Source organism: Dendrobates tinctorius, unplaced genomic scaffold (assembly GCF_039654945.1).
Source record: "Dendrobates tinctorius isolate UK_male_01 unplaced genomic scaffold, ASM3965494v1 ptg000528l, whole genome shotgun sequence".
NCBI lineage: Eukaryota > Metazoa > Chordata > Amphibia > Anura > Dendrobatidae > Dendrobates > Dendrobates tinctorius.
Window position 1 is genome coordinate 41,528 of NW_027362187.1, and position 25,173 is coordinate 66,700.

Genomic DNA, 25,173 nt, shown 5'->3' on the forward strand with positions numbered 1-25,173 from the left:
AGCTGTCCAAGTAACTTCTATTGTAAAGTATTGAGCATCTTCCTAGAGGAATACCCCTGAAGGAAGGACAGCTGACTTCTTTTAATCACTTGTTCTCTTTGAAAGGCTGAAGCTTTTAAACAGATCCTGACAGGTGATACACACGACCCAAACTCTGGGCATCATGCATCAGCTACTTGCTGTACAATCACAGCGGTGTATATTTGTTTCTGAAACGCTGCAGCGAAAAAACATACTTTAAATAGCAGCCGGGGACCAAGCGGCACTGTTCATACAGGTGGTCCCCGGCGGCTTCTCCCTGCCCGCTGACAGTGACTGACAAGTCTCTGCCTTTACCAGCTATTAAAAGTATGTTTTACTGGAAACGTTGCAGCATAGTATCTAGATACTTACTACAGTTTACAGATTGGCTGTTATCATATTGGCGCCCTGTGAATACTGATTAATGGTAAAGTCGTTATCGAAGTTGTGTTACATGGTGAGATCAGCATAAATACTAATGTTTCTTTCCATTTCCTTACAGCATTCATACAGTCAGAAAATGTCATTGAAGTGCTGCGATTTGATGAAGGAGGCCTTCTAGAGGTAATTTTATAATGATTCCGAATCGGACTGGGAGAAGCCACCCGTTGGGCTTTGTATGGCTGGCTCAGTGGCTGCAGATCACATGTAGTGGCCTGTTTGTTAGTTGGTGAATAGTGTAAATGTGCACATGGCATACCCAAATGCGAGTGTGAGAAACCTCATTACCACTATGTATCAGGGTGATAAACTGCATTCCTCGTATGCCTGAGGAAGTGTCACTTGTGTCTGCCTTACAGCAACGTGTCCTCCTGTGAGTCATGGCTGCCTAATAATATGAGATACTATGTAATGATGTGTATGTAGACTCAATGCTCACAAGCTGCTGTGCTGGTAGGAGGTGACGCAAAGCTGCACATGTGACTAATAAAACGCCTCTTCTCTGACATATCTGTATAACTTTAGAAGTTTTATTTTAATTATCCTACATTTGTAATTTTTGTGCAGGGTGACCCTTTGGCTCAGTAGTTGTGTTCTGTGGTCAACATGGAGAAAATAGAAACTTTTAATCCTACAAATGTGTATTGCCATATTTCTTGGCCATTGTGTCTATATAACAAGTGCAGATTTCTTGGAGGGTGTGTTCCCACACGCCAGATATGCAGCAGGTTTCTATATTACAGTGGCAGCATTGTAGATAAGATTTCCTGAAAGGTTTTTATTTTTATCCTCCCTGTAGCCCTGGGTGTCTGCAGCCACCACTAGAGGGAGCAGGGAAGGTTACTGCTTACAGTGTTATTAATGTGTTGGCCGCTCCTGCTCCCTCTATTGATGACTGCAGGCAGCCAGAATTTACAGGTCAGACCACAGTAATAGTAGGTGTAAATGCTGCTGATTGGTCACTACACACTGTAGTAGGAACACTGCCACTGGTCGATCAGTCCACAGTGGATTTATAATGCTTACTGCATTTAGTCAGTCTTTAGCCTATTGTAAGGTAATCCCTTGTCCCTCAGTCTGTAATCTGGTGCAAGTGCCCTGTTTCTTAAAGGGTCACCAAGATTTTACTGCTTAATCTGAAAGCAGCGTGACATAGAGGCAGAGACCCCGATTACAACTATCTGTGAGTTATGAGCAGGAGATTCACTAGATGACTACTTGGCCTACTACTAGGTAGATAGATTACGGATTCTTTGCAACTCACACTAGTATGAGTAATGTCCCCAAAAGGCAGGAATAATACACATACAACCAAAAGAAAAAACTTAGTGTCGGAGACGCAAATCATAAGCAAATAAATGGTTAAAAAAAAATAAGATCTTTATTTGGACATTAGATAAAACAATATAAACTAGTAAACGCGGAGTACAGACAAGTAGACTAACAAGTTGGTGAATCGCGCGTCGGGTGATTTACTAAGCTTCTTATGTAATATTGGTACTAATAACCTGTGATATTCATTTTTATACATATGAATTTTCTTGTGGAAAATTCTCTCCTTTATAGTGTTATGGCACATTCATGCACGTATTAGGCTGGTTTCACATTAGCGTTTGGAGACGCAGCGGATGCTTGCTGTGAAGCCCCGCCCCCCGCCGCGCCTCCTCCGGTCATCTCCGCCTATGGGTTCATGATGCTGCATGCAACCTGCGTACCCTATCTTTAGCATTGACAACATAGAAAAAGATTTTCCAGCGTCTCCAGGAGATAAAATAACAATTGATTTATTGAAAATATAAAATCTTCTTACCATCAAGTAAAAACAACATAAAGAGGCATATGGAGGGGAGCACTTTCCTACGCGTTTCACCCTGAAAGGGCTTAATCATGGAATGCTGGTTTGTAATGCAATATCTTCATAGGTGTATAGAGGCCTATTTCCAACAACCATCACTCAAGTGTTCTTATGGTACTTTGTGTTTGCTAACTGTGTAAGAAGGCTAATGGATTGTTAGAATACCCTTGAAAACCCTTGTGCAAGTATGTTAGCACAGCTGAAAACAGTTTGGCTGATTAGAGAAGCTATAAACCTGAACTTCCTTTGAGCTAGTTGAGAATCTGGAGCATTACGTTTGTTGGTTCCATTAAACTCTCAAAATGGCCAGAAAAAAAATAACTTTCATGTGAAACTCGACAGTCTATTCTTGTTCTTAGAAATGAAGGCTATTCCATGCGAGAAATTGCCAAGAAACTGAAGATTTCCTACAACGGTGTGTACTACTCCCTTTTAGAAGAGAGCACAAACAGGTTCTAACCAGAGTAGAAAGAGAAGTGGGAGGCCCCACTGCGCAACTGAGCAACAAGACAAGTACAGTGCTGTGCAAATTAATTGGGACAATGCATTTTTTTAAGTAAAATTGTAAGTTGGTTGCCAGTCAGTGATTCAAACCAGTTTCAACTGCTTTGAACAGGTGTGAGTGCCTGTTCAAAGCAGTTAAAACTGGTTTGAATCACTGACTGGTAACCAACTTACAATTTTACTTAAAAAAAAAAAAAAAAAAATGCTTTGTCCCAATTAATTTGCACAGCACTGTACATTAGAGTCTATAGTTTGAGAAATCGACGCCTCACAGATCCTCAACTGGCAGCTGCATTAAATAGTAGACGCAAAACGCCAGTGTCAACGTCTACAGTGAAGAGGCGACTCCGGGATGCTGGCCTTCAGGGCAGAGTGACAAATAAAAATCCATATCTAAGACTGGCTAATAAAAGGAAAAGATTAATGTGGGCAAAAGAACACAGATATTGGACAGAGGAAGATTAGTAAAAAGTGTTATTTACAGACAAATCCAAGTTTGAGGTGGATCACACAGAAGAACATTTGTGAGACGCAGAACAACTGAAAAGATGCTGGAAGAGTGCCTGACGCCATCTGTCAAGCATGATGGAGGTAATGTGATGGTCTGGGGTTGCTTTGGTGCTGGTAAAGTGGGAGATTTGTACAAGGTAAAAGGGATTTTGAATAAGGAAGGCTATCACTCCATTTTGTGACGCCATGCCATAACCTGTGGACAGCGCTTGATTGGAGACAATTTCATCCTACAACAGGACAGTGGCCCAAAGCACACCTCCTAAATTATGCAAGAACTATTTAGGGAAGAAGCAGGCAGCTGGTATTCTATCTGTAATGGAGTGGCCAGCGCAGTCACCAGATCTCAAACCCACTGAGCTGCTGTGGGAGCAGCTTGACCATATGGTATGCAAAAAGTGCCCATCAAGCCAAACCAACTTGTGGGAGGGGCTTCTGGAAGCATGGGCTGAAACTTCTCCAGATTACCTCAGCAGATTAACTGCTAGAATGCCAAAGGTCTGCAATGCTGGAATTGCTGCAAAGGGAGCATTCTTTGACGAAAGCAAAGTTTGAAGGAGAAAATTATTATTTCAAATAAAAATCTTTTTTTCGAACCTTGTCAATGTCTAGCCTAGATTTTCAATTCATTTGGCAACTCATTTGATTAATAAAAGTATGAGTTTTCATGGAAAACACAATTGTCTGGGTGACCCCAAACTTTTAGTTTACTTGTTTGCATTGTCAGTTTTTTTTAAACTATTTTGTTTTTGATTTGCGTCTCTGGCACAGAGTGCTCTCTTGGTTTTATGTCTACTACCAGGTAGGCCAACCACGCCCCCACTACTGATTGGCAGTTTTCTGTCTATGCACAGTGTACCTAGAAAGCTGCGGTTAGTGGTGTGGGTGGGGTTATATAGTGCTTGTCACTCAGAGAACTGGTGTATGTGCAACTGATAAAACAGTGATTACCGTATATCAAAATGACAGCATATAGTCTATTGCTACATTGCTGGAATTAGGATTTGTGGCCATACATCAAACTGCTCTCCGATGTGGTAGCAAAAACCTAGTGACAAATTCCCTTTAATATAATGCATGCTGTACTGAGGAAGATTACCAGGATTGAAAGTTTTCCTCGTACTGATCACTGTGGGTCTCACCAATGGAACCCACAAAAGTCCTGAGAACAGGGCATGGCCCATCTTGAAAGGACAGAAGTTTCCATGTCTTGACCTGTGCTCCATTTATTGTTTATGGGACTTCCTGAAAAAGCAGAGTACTATATGTGGCTATTCCCGGTAGTAATAATAATTTTAAGAGGTAGTCGAGCATACACATCTCTGCTTCATTCAAAATTGGTCCATGAGGAGCCTCGTTCTCTGGGTCGGGGGAGGATGCCCAGTCTTCAGGCTTTTGCCTATTCTAAGGATATACAAGGTATGCGTGACGTATGCGGATGTATGCAGATGAAAAGCTGCGGACACGACCGCAAATGTGAAACCAGCCTTAGCTTTTGTAATGTGACTACTTTCCTCTCCATGCCCAGATCTGTCAGTAGATTATTCAGTATTCTTGGGTCATATGTTTAGGAGTGATAATTGCATATGTTTTGTTGTCCACCTTTTGCAGGGCCTCTAGATCTACTGTGGAGAATCCCTACTCTCCTGTGTTAAATTCCTGCACATTGCAGAGAGCTGAGAATGTATTGTCCTGTCACTTGTTGTCACTACAAAATTCTGTTTCATTATAGGGAACAAGACCTCTTGGCAGGTCAGGAGCACATAGTTTTGTTTTTCTCCTAAATTCTTACATAGGTAATTAGCTTTCGTTATTTACCATCCACCTAGGGCCCTAATGAATATATGGAGCCTGTCCAACTAGTCAGCTCTCTTTTAGGTGGCGATTACCTGGGTATAGGAAAGTGTTTTATTGTGATTTGGATATGAAGGAAGTGATTAAGGTTTATTATTATTTTACTACATAGCATGGTCCATTAGTTCACTTTGTATCTCTGTTGAACAGACTTTGACTTGTAATAACATAGAAGCTCTTCTCACTCTGGTTTTAGTAGTAATGGACTGTAAGTGAAATGTACAAAGTCCGGAAGAAAAAAGTTACATAATTTGGCAGTACGCTGCCTTCACAATAAACATTACTAACACAGATGCACTGTATATGTCGGTATACGCGATGACCACAGATGCACTGTATATGTCGGTATACGCGATGACCACAGATGCACTGTATAGTATATGTCGGTATACGTGACGACCACAGATGCACTGTACAGTATATGTCGGTATACGTGACGACCACAGATGCACTGTACAGTATATGTCGGTATACGTGACGACCACAGATGCACTGTATATGTCGGTATACGCGATGACCACAGATGTACTGTATATGTCGGTATACGCGACGACCACAGATGCACTGTACAGTATATGTCGGTATACGCGACGACCACAGATGCACTGTATATGTCGGTATACGCGATGACCACAGATGCACTGTATATGTCGGTATACGCGATGACCACAGATGCACTGTACAGTATATATCGGTATATGCGACGACCACAGTTGCACTGTATATCGGTATACGCGACCACCGCAGATGCACTGTATGTCGGTATACGCGATGACCACAGATGGACTGTATATGTCGTTATACGCGACGATCACAGATGCACTGTTTATGTCGTTATACGCGACGATCACAGATGCACTGTTTATGTCGGTATACGCGACGACCACAGATGCACTGTATATGTCAGTTTACGCGACGACCACAGATGCACTGTATATGTCGGTATACGCGACGACCACAGATGCACTGTATATGTCGGTATACGCGACGACCACAGATGCACTGTATATGTCGGTATACGCGACGACCACAGATGCACTGTATATGTCGGTATACGCGATGACCACAGATGCACTGTATATGTCGGTATACGCGATGACCACAGATGCACTGTACAGTATATGTCGTTATACGCGACGACCACAGATGCACTGTATGTCAGTATACGCGACGACCACAGATGCACTGTATATGTCGGTATACGCGACGACCACAGATGCACTGTATATGTCGGTATACGCGACGACCAGAAATGCACTGTATATGTCGGTATACGCGACGACCAGAAATGCACTGTATATGTCGGTATACGCGACGACCACAGATGCACTGTATATGTTGGTATACGCGATGACCACAGATGCACTGTATATGTCGGTATACGCGACGACCACAGATGCACTGTATATGTCGGTATACGCGACGACCACAGATGCACTGTATATGTCGGTATACGCGACCACCACAGATGCACTGTATATGTCGGTATACGCGATGACCACAGATGCACTGTATATGTCGGTATACGCGACGACCACAGATGCACTGTATATGTCGGTATACGCGATGACCAGAGATGCACTGTATATGTCGGTATACGCGACGACCACAGATGCACTGTATATGTCGGTATACGCGATGACCACAGATGCACTGTATATGTCGGTAAATACGACGACCACAGATGCACTGTATATGTCGGTATACGCGACGACCACAGATGCACTGTATAGAATCATAGAATCGTAGAGTTGGAAGGGACCTCCTGGGCCATCTGGTCCAACCCCCTGCTCAAAGCAGGATTCGCTAAATCATCCCAGTCAGATGTCTGTCCAGCCTCTGTTTGAAGACTTCCATTGAAGGAGAACTCACCACTTCTCGTGGCAGCCTGTTCCACTCATTGATCACTCTAACTGTCAAAAAGTTTTTTCTAATATCTAATCTGTGCCTCCTCCCATTCAGTTTCATCCCATTGCTTCTAGTCTTTCCTCGTGCAAATGAGAATAAAGTTGATCCTTCTACAATGTGACAGCCCTTTAGATATTTGTAGACAGCTATTAAGTCTCCTCTCAGTCTTCTCTTTTGCAAACTAAACATTCCCAAATCCTGCAACCTTTCCTCATAAGACAGGGTTTGCAGACCGGTCACCATTCTGGTCGCTCTTTTCTGAACTTGCTCCAGTTTGTTGATGTCTTTTTTAAAATGTGGTGCCCAAAACTGGACACAATATTCCAGATGAGGTCTGACCAAAGAGGAGTAGAGGGAAATAATGACTTCACGTGATCTAAACTGTATGCTTCTGTTAATACATCCTAGAATTGTATTTGCCTTTTTTGCTGCTGCATCACACTGTTGACTCATATTCAGTCTGTGATCTATTAGTATACCCAAGTCTTTTTCACATGTGCTGTCACTTAGCCCTATTCCTCCCATTCTATATCTGCTTTTTTCATTTTTATTGCCCAGATGTAGTACTTTGCATTTCTCCCTGTTAAAAACCATTCTGTTAGTTGCTGCCCACTTCTCCAGTTTATTTAAATCTTTTTGAATCCTCTCTCTCTCTTCTCTAGTATTAGCTATCCCTCCTAGCTTTGTGTCATCAGCAAATTTAATCAGTTTACCCTCAATTCCTTCATCTAAATCGTTGATAAAGATGTTGAACAATACAGGGCCCAGGACAGAGCCCTGTGGTACCCCACTTGAGACATTCTTCCAACTGGATGTGCAGCCATTTATGACCACTCTTTGGGTCCGATCACTAAGCCAGTTATGAATCCACCTAACAGTTGCCTTGTCCATTCCATACTTAGTCATTTTTTCAATAAGGATTGTATGAGAGACTTTGTCAAATGCTTTGCTGAAGTCAAGATATACTATATCTACAGCATTTCCTTGATCCACCCAATCAGTGATACCATCATAGAAGGAAATTAAGTTAGTCTGACATGACTTATTAGTTACAAACCCATGCTGACTCTGTTTAATCACTTCATTCTTATCCAGGTATTGACATACATGTTGTTTAATAATTTGTTCAAAGATCTTTCCTGGTATAGAAGTCAGACTCACCGGCCTATAGTTGCCTGGGTCCACCTTCTTCCCCTTTTTGAAGATAGGAACAACATTTGCTCTTCTCCAGTCTTCTGGCACTTCTCCTGTTCTCCAAGAATTTTCAAAGATTATGGAGAGGGGTTCTGTATATGTCTGTATATGCGACGACCACAGATCCACTGTATTTGTCGGTATACGCGACCACCACAGATGCACTGTATATGTCGGTATGCGCGACCACCACAGATGCAATGTATATGTCGGTATACGCGATGACCACAGATGCACTGTACAGTATGTCGGTATACGCGACGACCACAGATGCACTGTATGTCGGTATACGCGACGACCACAGATGAACTGTATATGTCGGTATACGCGGCGACCACAGATGCACTGTATATGTCGGTATACGCGACGACCACAGATGAACTGTATATGTCGGTATATGCGACGACCACAGATGCACTGTATATGTCGGTATACGCGACCACCACAGATGCACTGTATATGTCGGTATACGCGATGACCACAGATGCACTGTACAGTATGTCGGTATACGCGACGACCACAGATGCACTGTATATGTCGGTATACGCGATGACCACAGATGCACTGTATATGTCGGTATACGCGACGACCACAGATGCACTGTATATGTCTGTATATGCGACGACCACAGATCCACTGTATTTGTCGGTATACACGACCACCACAGATGCACTGTATATGTCGGTATACGCGACCACCACAGATGCAATGTATATGTCGGTATACGCGACGACCACAGATGCACTGTACATTTCTGACTACAATCACTAGACAAATAAGCGAAAAGTTACATTGAAAAATCAGACCACCGTTTTCGAAAGTTTCCTTGACAAATTAAAGCTGCTATGCGTTTAGTTGCTATGTGCAACTGCTGACATTTCCCTTGTGCTTGTTTTTGATAGATATGTTAAGTTCTCCGACATTTGATTCTATGAATGCTCCATGTTCACTGCCCAGGGATCTGGATAAATCCACTTTCAATATCGTCCATATATGTAAAATAAAGACGTTCAAGTCAGTTTTTCCTCTAAATCAGTTTATACTCAGTCATAGGTTATTGTTTCCTATAATCACGCATATCTAGTAAGATGAATGTTTAGTAACATTGTAGCTAGAACTAAGTAAACATAATTTATCTGATAACCAATAATTAGAATGAGCAGCAAAGTTCAAGTAATCCTCCATAACAAAGCTAGGACAGCCTTTCACATATATACAGGTGTACTCATGTTGCCATGTGATGACAGGGGAGCGGGTTGCCGTTCATTCATTTTCTATAAATAGGAAAGTGTCTCTTTAGGAGAGGCTGGTTCTCTAATTTGTTAGGCATTCATACTGTGAAAGACTGCTGTAAAAATATATGCATGCATACACACATACTGTATACATACACCTATATAGACACACATATATACACTTACAAATCTCTCCTATGATAGATGAGAACCATTATGGGAATCCGTGTCTGTCCTGACATTTTTTCTGCATTTCCGGCCATTGCCATGGGATTTGACTGAATTAAGCTGAGGGGCCACAATGAGATTTTCATTCTCAAAAAAACACACCGCGTATTAGTGTTCCAGCAAAGTGGATGGGATTTATAGAAGTCTTATGCCCACTGTTTTTTTTTTTTTTTAATTTATTTTTTTTTACAAACTGATCAGCGCTGTGCGTTTCAAATCTGCACCATGTCAGTTTCTCTTGCGGGTACGCTGAGTTTTACATGCAGATTCTGATTGGTTGCTTAGGACACCTAACGTATCATCTGAAATTGTCACATTTAAAGTGGCATTGCGGTCCATAACTGCTAATCTTGGATATACTGCAATGAAGAAAATAGCGACTGTTCATATGTGAAATTTGTTCTAGATGTTAGGCTTTTGTATTTATTGTGAAGATGAACTGAGCTGTGTATTTTAGTGTCTGTTTTGTTTAAATGGTTGTCAATATTTAACAAATGATGATCTATCCATAGAATGGCTCATCAGTATGAGATTGGTTGGTTGGGGTCCAACACCTGGCATGCCCACCGATTCATTGAAAACTGCTCCGGCAGCAAAATGATATAAGCAATATACAGGGTGGAGCACAGATGCCCTGTTTATTACAGTACTCTGTAGCAGTGCCTCTATGCAGTGTATGAGGCTGCAGTATTCCTTATACATCGCCTAGCCTGGCTGCTGCTAGATTACATTTCAACTGATTAGTGGGGGTGCTGCTATATTTTGGTCCCCCCACAAACCTTCACGGAGCATGTAAACGTTTGGGCACCCCTGGTCATAATTACTGCTATTGTGAACAGTTAAGCAAGTTCAAGATGAAATGATCTCTAAAAGGGCTAAAGATAAAGATACCTGTCCTGGTATGCATGACCCTCATCCCCATCCTGATATGCCTGGCACTCATCCCTATCCTAGTAGGAATGGTCCCCTTCATCCCTATCCTGGTTTAGGGACGTCTATATTTTATTCCGTTTCTTGATGGTGTCAGTAATAATAGTATACAGTAACAATAACAAATTTTTACCAGGGGTGCTCAAACTTTTACTTGCCACTGGGTATGGAACTATAATCTATATTGGTCATCAATTAAGAACCAGACAACCCCTTTAATTTCCAAATCTAGCACATCCAGTGGACAGAGCTGTAAGGAGTTATTCCCCTCTCAACATGAAAGGCTGAGATTGGAAAAGACTGTTAGTACTTTAGAGCCCAGGGACATAACGACCACGGTCGCAGAAATCCTAACCAAGCTCGTGTGCTCCCATCGCTTGCACGCTGAAGTCAGCTGCTGGCTTCAGAAGACGATGCTGTGCGGAGGGAAGGGGACTATAATGTAGTACTTTTTTTTGCTTTGCAGTAAAGAATAGCGGCAGAATGGGAAACATATACCAGGATGGGGCCCAGGATAAAGGACATGTATACCAGGATGAGTGATAGATATATCAGGATGGAGTATTTATGTGTGTATGCATATGTGTGTGTGTGTGTGTGTGTGTGTGTGTGTGTGTGTGTGTGTGTGTGTGTGAGAGATAGAGAAAATTATATATATATTTATATTAGAAAAAAAGAAACAGCACAGTACTTAGCTTCGGGTGCCTGGCCCCTGGCAGAAAGTCCCGTTTTCAGCCACAATTTCCAATATTCATTCCAAATAAAGGCAGCACTCCATAGTAACACTTTTCAAGTGGTAGTGACTTTTATTCAGCCCACATATCAAGGCAACGTTTCGGCTCAACTGAGCCTTTCTCAAGCAGTGGATATTACAAAAAAGTGTCTTTTTATAGACCATATAACAATCTCTTAATAGTGTCAATTATTTCACATTACAAAAATATTTTTAAGTGCATACAATTTCTTTCATTATAGCCAATAGGATCCACATGTGCAAAATAGTGCAAAAAGTGCTATGTGCCTGCTACAATCTTTATACTTCATATCAGATTCCATCTCAATAGTGTTCATGTGATTGCTCATTAATCATATTAATTGTACAGTACAACAGTGTCTCATATAATCCCTTTAGTTTATATACCACCACATGGAGGACGCCATGAACTCTGAAAATGCTAAATGTAGCTCTACTGCGCATGTGCTATGAGTCATCAGCTCTGTCATGTCCAGCCAGCCAATAGGAGAGCGTGTGGGGCATTTTCCTTCTCTGCACAGGAGCTTTGGTGTATTCATCACTTCAGAGACGCCATATTATGTGTAGCAGAAGGTCAAATAACGCTACTAGTCCTACATTTACCAATATTATATATTAAATCCATCGTTTTACTTAAACCATGCAGCACCATTATATTAATCATTGGTAAATGTAGGACTCGTAGCGTTATTTGACTTTCTGTCACACATAATATGGCGTCTCTGAAGTGATGGCATTCCCCTCTGGGAACAGTGCTTGAACCATAGGATGCACTTGGTCTCCCAAAATGCCTAAATAATTGCGGCTGTTAATTCTTCCATGAAGGGAAATCATTGGCTCGGCGGATCTCCACGAAATAGCACCCCAGATCATCACAGAGCCTCCGCCATGTTTTACGGTTGGGAGAAGGCAGACTGGATGGAATGCTTCTTTCGGCTGTCTCCAAACATACACTCGGCCGGAGGTTGGAAATAGGGTAAACGATGATTCGTCTGAGAATATCATATGTTTCCACTGCTCGAGGGACTTATTCTGGAGGTTTCTACACCACTCTAAACGCTTAGAAAACCACTGCTCTCAATGACAAATGTTTCCAATTGCAGCTCTTCCGTGGAATCCACATTTGTGCAGCTCCTGACGAACAGTTTTCGTGGAAACTGTGTTCTGTAGGTTTTTATTGAGCTCAGCAGTGATTTTCCGAGTTGTGGTCTTGCGATCCTCTCTCACAATTCGCTTTAGAGTCTGATGGTTTCTTTCAGTCAACTTCGACTTTCGGTCGGACCTGTGCTTTGCTGCGGACGTTTTTTCCTTCTCTTTCAAACAAAGTCATTACTTTGGAGACAGTACCTCTTTACACGCCAAGCATTCGGGCACTTCTGTTACACTAGCGCCTGCCATACGAGCACCAACAATTTGGCCTCTTTGAAAATCCGAGAGGTCTGCCATTGGTATCAGGTTTTCATCAATGTTCTTACAATTCTGCAAAACAAGCAGTTAATTTACATACACATATCACATAACACAAATAATCAACTACAAAACATTACCATATGTCACGGTTTTCATGTTTATAACATGTTCGAAGATTATGATGCCAAAACGTTAGTTGTTTCCATTATTTTGTCCAACCCCTGTATATCTGTCTCTCAAAAAAAATAAAGGGAACACTTAGACAACAGAATCTAATTCCAAGTAAATCAAACTTCTGTGAAATCAAACTGTCTTACTTGGGAAGCAGCAATGATTGACAATCAATTTAACATGCTGTTGTCCAAATGGAATAGACAACAGATGGAAATTGGCAATTATCAAGACCCCTAATAAAGGAGTGGTTCTGCAGATGGGGACCATAGTACCAATGCTTTCTGGCTCATATTTTGGTCACTTTTGAATGTTGGTCGTGCTTTCACATTCGTGGTAGCATGAGACGGACTCTACAACCCGCACAAGTGGCTCAGGTAGTACAGCTCATCCAGGATGGCACAACAATGCGAGCTGTGACAAAAAAGGTTTGCTGTGTCTATCAGCGTAGTGTCCATAGACTGGAGGCGCTACCAGAAGAAAGGCCAGTACACCAGGAGACGTGGAGAGGGCCGTAGGAGGGCAACAACCCAGCAGCGGGACCGCTACCTCCACCTTTGTGCAAGGAAGAACAGGAGGAGCACTGCTAGAGCCCTGCAAAATGAACTCCAGCAGGCCACAAAATGTGCATGTTTCTGCACAAACGGTTAGAAACTGACTCCATGAGAATGGTCTGAAGGCCCGACATTCAAGAGTGTCCAAAACATCAGCCAGAAAGCATTGCTGCTGAGATGTGGTCTGTGGTCCCCACCCGTAGAACCACTCCTTTATTGAGGGTGTCTTGATAATTGCCAATAATTTCCATCTGTTGTCTATTCCATTTGCACAACAGCATGTGAAACTGATTGTCAACCAGGGTTGCTTCCTAAGTGGGCAGTTTGATTTCACAGAAGTTTGATTTACTTGGAGTTATATTCTTTATGTTAAGTTTTCCCTTTATTTTTTTGAGCAGTGTATATCAGTATTGGGGGGTCCAAATCTTTCATCGGGGGGCTCATTGGACACTAGTTGCGCCACTGTTAGGAGCTGAATCTTGATAGACCGCTTTGTCTACTTGGCCTATGTTTCCATCAATAAGTCATGGGAATTTATTAATTTATTACAATGATCTGCTTTGGAGGATTGTGATCTCTTATTTTTAAACACTAACACCAGCACATGTTTCTTGCATTACTAATTTTTTGCACCAGTATCTTTGAATGTTTCTTGTAATGTCTTGTACCAAATACCAAATGTTACTTACCATGTATCTGTAAAATCTTGCATATGAATAATTTCCAGTATGCCTTGTATGGCTGTAATCACCACTTGGTGTTACTGAAGTCTATGTAGTTGGGCTGTAAATTGGGGCATTAAATAAATAAATAAAACAGGACAAACCATAGATCTCTGAGATCATCTTTGTAGGAGTATTTGATTGCAAAAACGTTGGTGATCTTGACCTAACTTGTTGTTTTTTTTTTTTTTTGTTTTTTTTTAACAGACTGAGACAACAATCGGCCTCAATTCATATCAGCAGAAAAGGTGAGTTGTTTGCTTGGTGTTGTTTTCCTTCCCTGATGGGATTCCAGGAATTGCTTGGTGAAGTGCACATAGGAGAGGAGAGCCTGTGACTGCATTACACCACTGTCGGGGCTATTGATTTACTTACGGCTTGTGGCGTCTGTGCTTCTTCCTTTGTGGTACTTCAAGCATAACCCTATTACTGTCAGAGAATCAATGTGTAAATGTAAAATTGTCTGTGTGCCTACTAACCAGCTTCCTGTGGTACTGTGCTGCATCGGAAACAAAACTCGCAATAGAAAACTTTCTGTACCTTAAACGTTAGCATGTATTGTTGAAACGCCATTATGAGTAGGTTTTCTTATTTTTACTTTTGTACTGTTCTTTTAGCTCTGATTATATAGAGAAAGGAAAAGCAAATGGTAATGAGCATTGTTTTTTTTTTTTCTTTGGGACTATAGATTTTCTTGCACTGCACGTGCCACGGTACAATCCATTTTGCTGATGGTATTCTTAAAAGCGATCTACTCAAAAGCCTATCATCTTCATCAGTCTCCTAATACCCTGCTCGGACTGGTGCAGTGGCCTCAGTGGTAGGACACCTGGTCATTCATGCATATTACTGTCCATCCTCTGCTGTAAGAATTGTGAATACAGCCATGCCAATGTGCTCAACAGTGTTCAGAGCTCAAGTGGCTGTCATGGGACAACTCTTTTATGCTTTATTCGTTATTGGAAACCCTAACTGCACGCGCCATTCCATTAGTTCTCTTCCACCACGTTTTACAATGGACACTATGCATCATGATAGGTAGTGATCACCGAAAATTGGCAACCCCAGATTTGTCCATCAGATTGACAAAGAATGACTATTTATAACCAAGTGGTCATTCTTTGGGTATTGTTTCAGGCTATGTGCACACGTTTGGAAATGCTGTGGAAATTTCCGCAATATTTCCGTAACTCCCTCCGTGGGCAAAACGCATGCGTATTTGCATGCGTTTTTCCCACGAAAAATAAGAGTTTTGCAATCGTTTTTCGCTTGCGGAATGCTTGCACATTCCAAGCGATTTCAAGCATCGCTTGGAAATGTGATTGACTGGTTAGTCACACTTGTCAATCATAGTGCTTGACAAGTGTGATCAACTTTTTACTATTGGTGCTGCCTATGCGGCATCAATAGTAAAAGATACGATGTTTAAAAATAATTTAAAAAAAAGATAAAAAATCGTGATATTCTCTCCTTCTGGCCGTCCCCCGCTGCCTTCCCGATCCTTACGATGCTCCCGGCAACTCCCGTTCCCAGCCATGCCTTGCGACAATGACCCCAGAGGACATAACATCACGTGAGACCGCTACATCATCACAGGTCATTGTCGCAAGGCATCGCTGGGATCGGAAGAAGCTGGCAGCGTGGTGAGAAGCGGGAAGGACTCCGGGGGCCGCCGGAAAGTGAGAATATCACGATTTTTTATTTTAATATTTTTTTTTAACGGGTATATGGTATGCAGGGCCTGGAGGAGAGTCTCCACTCCTCCAGACCCTGGGTAACATCCGCACAAGATCCACTTACTTTGCGCATGGTGGGCATAGCCACATGCGGAAAGTAAGAGAATCAATGCATTCCTATGAGTGCGGAATCGCCGCGATTCCGCACAAAGAATGAGCATGCTGCGTATTTTTCCGCGATGCGATTCCACCGCGGAAAAATACGCAGCATTAGCACAGCATTGCGGAATACCATTGAATTCAATGGGTTGTGTTGTGTAAGCATTTTCACGGCGAAAAAATGCGGGAAAAACGCATACAATCCACAACGTGTGCACATAGCCTCAGATTGACAAAGAAGCATGAAACTTTAACTTTAAGGGTAAGTACACACTGGGCATTTTTTTTTCCAGCGTGTTTTTTTTTTCTGCCGCAAAAAAAACAACCTGATCTCTTGGCAGGTTTTATTTGCAAAATGCAAATACATTTTTATAATTTATAGAATGTGATTTTATGTATTTTATTTTTGATATTCTAGCTCTCAATGTTAAAATTAACCTACCCTTAAAATTATAGACTGTTCATATCTTTGACAGTGGGAAAACTTGCAAAATCAGGAAGGGATCAAATAATTATTTCCTTCACTGTAACTGTACATCCCCAACGCTGGGTTTAAAGCCAAAGTAAGCGGTCATCAGAGCCAATTTATACTCGGGTATTCCCCACAATTTGGTGTAAGTAAGAGTGTGATATACTCACTGCAGGTTTATCTTTTACAGCCAATGACTGTAAAGATGTGCTTTGTCCATCTACATATGTTTAAATTTGATGCTGTCTTAAAGCCCTGTCTCACATAGTGAGATTGCTAGCGAGATCGCTGATGCGTGACCGATTTTGTGACGCAACAGCGATCTCGCCAGCGATCTCACTACATGTGACACATAGCAGCGACCGCCGCCCCCCCCCCCCCCTTTGGATATCGCTGATCGTGCACGAATGTCCTTGGCCATATTTTCATCGTCTGCGTCCCGCTGGCCAGCATGAATCGCTGTGGTTGATGCCGACGAGCGACCTCGTTGGCGACGCAGAACTCAGGACGCAGGCTGGAATCGTTCAGAATAGCTGATGTGTGACAACGCACCAGCAATCCTTAACAGGTTGTATCGTTGTCAGGATCGCTGGTGCGTCGTTGAAGAGATCTGCTTGTTTGGCAGCTTACTAGCGACCATGTAGCTACGCACTAGCGATCCCTACCAAGTCGTATCGTTGTCGGGATCGCTGGTGCTTCGCTCTGTGAAACGGGACCCTTAGAAGTGAAGCAAACGCCATTACAGCATATTCTAGTGACTGTTTATAGAGAAAGGGAGCATTTTACATTTACACCTGATTTGGCACCTCCATTACTTCCTTTAGCTACAGTCACTTCAAATACAGCACAAAAATGGAATAACAGACTCCCTTTGTGTCCCTGATAGGGCCATAGCCTTTTTAAAAATCATTCCTTTATTTTTTTTTTTGCTGCTTGCATTGTCTATTAACTTGTTTATATTACCAAGTCTCAAATTAGGATGCTCAATGTTCCTTTGCTGTGGCCAAGCATTACAGTGCACCCTGCTCTTCCCAAAGGTTTTGCATGTGCACCCTTCCCTTTCTGGTAATTGATAGCTTTCCCGGAATGATTATTGTCTACAGTGTTCAGGCACAAGTAAACAACCTTCTTTCACTCCTTTAGTCTGATATTGCCCACTGTTTGACGTGGTCTCAGTGATAGGTGAGTGTTCATCAATACCACACCACATAGTGTGTGTGTGTGCGTGTAAACTTGTCAATCACCTGAGAGGGAGGGAGGCATGCATATACATACGTGGTCAATATTGTTGGTACCCCTCGTTTAATGACAGAAAAACCCACAAAGGTGACAGAAATAACGAATCTGATAAAATTAATAATAAATCAAGAATCTATGAAAATGAACAAATGAAAGTCAAACATTGCTTTTCACCCATGCTTCCACAGAACTTAAAAAAAAATAAAAATAAATAAAAGTCATGAAGTATCCCTGGACAGAGATAATGGTTAACTTACCATTTTTCTGCACAACCTTTTGAGGCAATCATTGCAATCAAGCAATTCCTGTAACCGTCAATGAGACTTCTGCACCTCTCGACAGGTATTTTGGCCCACTCCTCAAGAGCAAACTGCTCCAGTTATCTTGTGTGTGAAGGTTGCCTTTTCCAGATGGCATGTTTCAGCTCTTTCCAAAGATGCTTAATAGGATTTAGGTCAGGGACTCATAAAAGGTCACTTCAGAAAAGTCCAATGTCTTCCATTTTTGAGTGTTTTTAGCTGTGTGTTTTGGGTCATTATCCTGTTGCAAGACTCATGTCCTGTGACTGAGACTAAGCTTTCTGACACTGGGCAGCACATTTCTCTCTAGAATCCCTTGATACTCTTTAGGTTTCATTGTACCCTGCACAGATTCTAGACACCCTGTGCCAGATGCAGCAAAGCGGCCCCAAGACCAAACAGAGCCGCCTCCATGTTTCACAGTAGGGGCAGTGTTCTTTTCTTGATATGCTTCATTTTTCCATCTGTGAACATAGAGCTGATGGATGTGCCTTGCCAAAAAGTTCTATTTTTGTATAATCTGTCCATATGACATTCTTCCAGAAGCTTTGTGGCTTGTTAACATGTAGTTTGGCAAATTCCAGTCTGGCTTTTTAATTTTTTTTTCAACAATGGTGTCCTCCTTGGTTATCTCCCATGAATTCCACTTTGGCTCATACAACGATGAATGGTGTGATCTGACCCTGATGTTCCTTGAGCTTGAAGTTCACCTTTAATCTGTTTAGAAGTTTTTTTGGGCTCTTTGTTACCATTCATATTATCGGTCTCTTTGACTTGTCAACAGTTTTCCTCCTGCAGCCACATCCAGGGAGGTTAGCTACAGTCCCATGGAGCTTACATTTCTGAATAATATGTGCAACTGTAGTCACAGGAACATCAAGCTGCTTGGACATGGTCTTATAACTTTTACCTTTAAGGCCTGTTTCACACGTCAGTTTTTTGTGTCAGTTAAAATCCGCCAAAATGGCGGAAAGCGGATCCGTTGCTAAAGTGATGTGAACGGATGCCACCGGACCGTTTTTTTTTTTTTTGACGGATCCGATGAATGAAGAATTTTAAAGGAACCGTAGCCCGAGAGAGAGAGAGAGATTTTTTCCAGCCACCAGAACAGACTTTAGGGTTAAATTTCAGGCTGAGTTAAGTCTTTCGGGCATGCGCAGTGAGAAGTGCAGATCCTGCCGCCCGAAAAAACGTTACATCCTCCGTTCGGGCATGTCGGCGGACGTCAAAATTTTGGTGGATCCTCCAAAAGACGGATCCAACGGATGGCCATCCGTCAAGATCCGCCGGTAATGCAACTCAATGGGAAACACAACGGATCCGCCAAGCAAAATGGCGGATCCGTTTTATTTGCAAAACGGCGGATCTTGACTGATGGACAAAAACTGATGTGTGAAACAGGCCTAACATGTTTGTCTATAATTTTCTTTCTACTCTCCTGAGACAACTCTATCGTTCGCTTCCTCTGGTCCATGTTGAGTGTGATGCACACCATGTCACCAAACAGCACAGTGAGCATCTGTAGTCCTCTATACAGGCCCACTCATTGATTCCAAGATTGTAGACACCTGTGATGCTAATTAGTGGACACCCCTTGATTTAACATGTCCCTTTTGTCACATTATTTTCAGGGGTACCATCATTTCTGTCCAGGCCTATTTCAGGAGTTTTAATTTTTCTTAAATTCTGTGGAAGTATGGTTGAAAGCAATTTCTGACTTTCATTTGTTCATTTTCATAGATTTTTGATTTATTTCTTTTGTCAGATTAAAGTTATTTCTGTGACCATTGTGGGTTTTTCTGTCATTAAACGAGGGGTAACAACAATTTTGACCAGGTGTGTATGAAGTGGGTAGAATGGTGCTCTTAAAGAAAATCTGTCACCAGGGTTTTTACTATTTTATCTGAGAGCTGCATGATGTTGGGCAGAGACCCTGATTTCACCAATATATCACTTATTGGTCATCTTGCTGGTATTTTTATACAATCACTGTTTTATCTGCTGCAGATCTACCAGTTCTCTAAATATTGAGCTCTGTATAATTCTGAACACTCCACTGATTGGCAGCCTTCTGTGTACACTGTGCATAGGCAAAAAGCTGCTTATCAGTAGTTGGGGGCAGGGTTATACAGCGCAGGGAGAGTACAGCAAGATGCAACTAGTCCTCTAGGGATATTCTCCTTCTTTAAACACTGACTTTATTGAAACTACAAACACCCCCCCCCAATTAAGTGACACAAATGCAATCCGTGTTTCTGCCTTTATACCATGCTGCTCTAAGACTACATAGCTAAAACTTGCTGACAGATTTCCTTTAAACATTGGGCCGCCCATCAGTGCGCTGAGCTTCCTAATCAGCATATCTTATTAAAAATTATTCTATTGGCAATGGAGGCAGCAACATATAAACTAGTTTTCCCTATTTGGCTGTGTGGTTGGTTTACAGCACCACTCCATTGTTCTTTTTATTTTACTGCACTGTTGGAGTGGTGCTTTAAATGTTAGAGACTTGATTACACACAGGTGGATTATATTTATCATCATTAGTCATTTAGGACAACATTGGATCATTCAGAGATCCACAATGACCTTCTGGAGTGAGTTTGCTGCACTGAAAGTAAAGGGGCCGAATAATATTGCACGCCCCCACTTTTCAGTTTTTGCATTTCCACAAAAATTTAAAATAACCAATAAATTTTGATCAACTTCACAATTGCGTCCCAATTGTTGTTGATTCTTCACCAAAAACTTACATTTGGTATCTTTATGTTTGAAGAATGATATGTGGGAAAAGGTTGAAAAGTTCCAGGGGGCCGAATACTTTCACAAGGCACTATATATGTATTAAAAAAATAAATCACATTCATATGGCGGCAGCGCCTGCGTTTCTGCATGATTGCATCTAGAATATACATTAAATTGTTTTATTTAGTCATATACATTGATTCTGAAAAAAAAAAAAAAGGATCTCTCTCAAAATGGAGCCTTGTGTAGTAGCACCTATCGGTGATCCCCTTGACAAGTAAAAAAAAAATTGTCTCCACCAAGATGGCGATGACAGCACCTGCGAAGTATTCATCTAGCGGATAGCCAGTAGATGCTACTGCAGAGGCGTGGCCGGTTCCATTTTGAGGACTAAATAAAACAATTTATTGCATATTATAGATGTGGTCATGCTGCAGGGCTGGCGGCTGCCTGCTGAATGTGTTTTTTTCTTTCTCAATACATATAATAGTATGTAAAGAGTGGGCATGTCACTTTGGGATCAGTGACCTGTCAGTAGCCATACAGATTCATATATAAGCAGAGCATCACATGAAGACCACCCGCAGGCCGCCCAGGAGCGCGAGAATCTCATTAACTGAAAACTACAAATAAAGATTACACAACAGCCACAACACTGATTTCATCAACCAAGGTATCATTTTAATCAGTAGAACGGCGCCAACCTGACACTGTTTGTAGGTTACTGTGCACAATCCAGATGACAGCTTCCCTTTATCCCCTTTGTCATGTGACGTACTATCCTGTCCATGTGCCCTGGGACTTAATTCCCAGGGACGGGATAGTACGTCACAGCGATCAGCGGCGCCCATGTGGTGAGCGCCGCTGATCGCGGCCGGGTGTCAGCTGATTATCACAGCTGACACCCGGCACAATGTGTCACGTTAACCCCTTGCACACCACGATCAAACACGATTGCGGTGTACCGGAGGTTAAAGGCAAGCATCGGCAGGGAGGGGGGCTCCCTCCGTGCTTCCCTGAGCCCCCCACAGCAGCGCAATGTGCAGCGCTGCTGCGGGGGGCTCTTTCCCTGCAGGTCCCCGGATCCAAGATGGCGACGGGGACCTTCGGGGGCCTGCAGGTAGCTGGCTTCCTCACTGCCTGTAAAGCGCAGGCAAGGAGGAAACCTGCACACTGCCTGTGACAGATTGCTGATCTGTCACAGTGATCTGTGATGTGTGACAGATCAGCGATCTGTCACAGGACAGTGATGTCCCACCTGGGACAATGTAATAAAGTTTAAAAAAAAAAAGTGTAAAAAAAATCAAAAAAAATCACTAAATTAAAAAAAAAATTTTTTTTCCCTAATAAATTCATTTTTGGAAATAATAAAAAACAAAACCAATAAAAGTACACACTTGGTATCGCCACGTCCGTAACGACCCGCCCTATAAAACTGTCCCATTAGTTAACCCCTTTAGCGAACACCTTAAAAAATAAAAATAAATCATTTTTTGCTTCGTTTTTTATCATACTGCCTAACAAAAAGTGCAATAAAGCGTGATCTAAAAGACACATATAAATATGCATGGTTCCGCTGAAAACGTCATCTTGTCCCGCAAAAAACGAGCCGCCATACAGCTTCATCAGTGAAAAAATAAAAGTTATAGCTCGCAGAATAAAGCGATGCAAAAATAATTATTTTTTATATAAAATTGTTTTCATTGCATCAAAGCGCCAAAACATAAAAAAAGACATAAATGAGGTATCGCTGTAACCGTACCGACCCGAAGAATAAAATCGCTTTATCAATTTTCCCGCAGGCGGTACGGTGTAAACGCACCGCCCAAAAGAAATTCACGAAACGCTGGTTTTTGTTCATTCTGCGTCCCAAAAATCGGAATAAAAAGCGATCAAAAGATGTCACGTGCCCGAACATGATACCAATAAAAGCGTCAACTGGTCTCGCAAAAAAAAAAAAAAAAAACCTCACATGACTCAGTGGGTCAAAATATGGAAAAATTATAGCTCTCAATATGTGGTGATGCAAAAACTATTTTTACAATAAAAAGCTTTTTTTAGCGTGTAACAGCTGCCAAATATAAAAACCCGCCATAAATAGTAAATCAAACCCCCCGTTATCACCCCCTTAGTTAAGGAAAAATAATAAAATTTAAAAAATGTATTTATTTCCATGTTCCCGTTAGGGTTAGGGCTGAGATTAGGGTTAGGGGTGTGTTGGGGTTAGGGTTGGCGTTAGAATTGGGGGGTTTCCACTGTTTGGGCACATCAGGTGCTCTCCAAATGCAACATGGCATCTGATCTCAATTCCAGCCAATTCTGCGTTGAAAAAGTCAAATGGTGCTCCTTCCCTTCCAAGCTCTGCCATGCGCCCAAACAGTGTTTTACCCCCACATATAGGGTATCAGCGTACTCAGGACAAATTGCAAAACAACTTTTGGGGTCCAATTTCTCCTGTTATTAAATATATATAAACTTGGCACACACCAAAGGTTTCTGATGCAGAAAGGTGATTTTTAATTATACAACAGTACATACATACACAGACGTTTCGGTCTAGGACCTTCATCAATGTACGATATATTGTACTGTGAGATTCTTAGTGACTGGGCTTTGTGAGATAGACCAATCCTGTGAGGAGGCACATGAAGCCGTCCCACTGCGTAGTGGTTTGTGGAGTGTGGACGCAGTATCCACCGCGAATCCCAATATATCGTACATTGATGAAGGTCCTAGACCGAAACGTCTGTGTATGTATGTACTGTTGTATAATTAAAAATCACCTTTCTGCATCAGAAACCTTTGGTGTGTGCCAAGTTTATATATATTTAGTTCACGGATTGGGATCCTACTTGGGCACCACCCACAATTCTCAGGGTTGTGCCAACGGTTTTGTTCTTACAATTTCTCCTGTTACCCTTAGGAAAATAAAAAATTGGGGGCAAAAATATCATTTTTGTGGAAAAAAAATGATATTTTTTATTTTCACGCCTGGGCGTTATAAACTTCTGTGAAGCACTTGGCGGTTCAAAGTGCTCACCACACATCTAGATAAGTTCCGTGGGGGTCTAGTTTCCAAAATGGGGTCACTTGTGGAGAGTTTCAATAGTTTAGATACATCAGAGGCTCTCCAAACGCACATGACACCCGCAGACTATTCCATCAAAGTCTGCATTCCAAAACGTCACTACTTCCCTTCCGAGCCCCGACGTGTGCCTATACAGTAGTTTTCTCCCACATATGAGGTATCGGTGTTCTCAGGATAAATTGGACAACAACTTTTGGGGTCCAATTTCTCCTGGTACCCTTGGGAAAATAAAAAAAAATTGGTGACTAAAAGATCATGTTTGTGGAAAAAATACGATTTTTTTTATTTTCGTTCCCAGGCGTTATAAACTTCTGTGAAGCACTGGGGGGTTCAAAGTGCTCACCACACATCTTAGATAAGTTCCTTGGGGGGTCTAGTTACCAAAATGGTGTAATTTGTGGGGGGTTTTCATTGTTTTGGTACATCAGGGGCTTTCCAATCGCGACATGGTGTCCGATCTCAATTCCAGCCAAAAAAGTCAAATGGCGCTGCTTCCCTTCTGAGCTCTGCCATGCGCCCAAATAGTCGTTTACACCCACATATGGGGTATCGGCGTGTAACCCTTGGGAAAATAAAAATTGGGGGTGAAAAGATCACTTTTGTGGAAAAAATATGATTTTTTAATTGTACCGCTGTACGTTATAAACTTCTGTGAAGCCCTTGTGGGTTCAAAGTTCTTACCACATATCTAGATAAGTTCCTTGGGGGTCTAGTTTCCAAAATGGGGTCACTTGTGGGGGGTTTCCACTGTTTAGGTACATCAGGGGCTCTCCAAACGTGACATGGCATCCGATCTGAATTCTAGCCAATTTTGGATTGAAAAAGTCAAACGGCGCTCCTTCCCTTCTGAGCTCTGCCATGCGCCGAAACAGTGGTTTCCCCCACATATCAGGTATCGGCGTACTCAGGAGAAATTGCACAATAACTTTTCCAGTCCAACTTCTCCTGTTACCCTTGGTAAAATCAAAAAAATTAAACCTGAAGTATTTTTTTTTGTGCAAAAAAGTTAAATGTTCATTTTTTTTTTTAAATATTCAAAAAATTCCTGCGAAGCACCTGAAGGGTTAATGAGCTTCTTGAATGTGGTTTTGAGCACCTTAAGGGGTGCAGTTTTTAGAAAATACCCAAAAGTGACACCATTCTATCATATAGACCCCTCAAAGTGGCTTCAAATGTGATGTGGTCCGTAAAAATAAAATGGTGTTGC

The 25,173-nt window shown here is 41.9% G+C and overlaps 1 protein-coding gene across 3 annotated transcripts in view; it reads left to right on the forward strand.

Annotated features, from left to right (window-relative positions):
- Positions 1-544: 544 nt before the first annotated feature.
- The window catches only part of TMEM131 (transmembrane protein 131), a 186,505-nt gene continuing 161,876 nt past the window's right edge, over positions 545-25,173 (forward strand). For 2 of the 3 annotated variants that reach the window (XM_073565065.1, XM_073565066.1), the window contains exons 1-3: positions 545-585; positions 14,499-14,539; positions 14,980-15,111. In XM_073565065.1, the coding sequence (XP_073421166.1) occupies positions 15,023-15,111 (89 nt within the window). In that variant the 5' untranslated portion in view covers positions 545-585; positions 14,499-14,539; positions 14,980-15,022. The remainder of the gene's footprint in view (positions 586-14,498; positions 14,540-14,979; positions 15,112-25,173) is intronic. The other variant, XM_073565064.1, reaches the window with a different exon arrangement.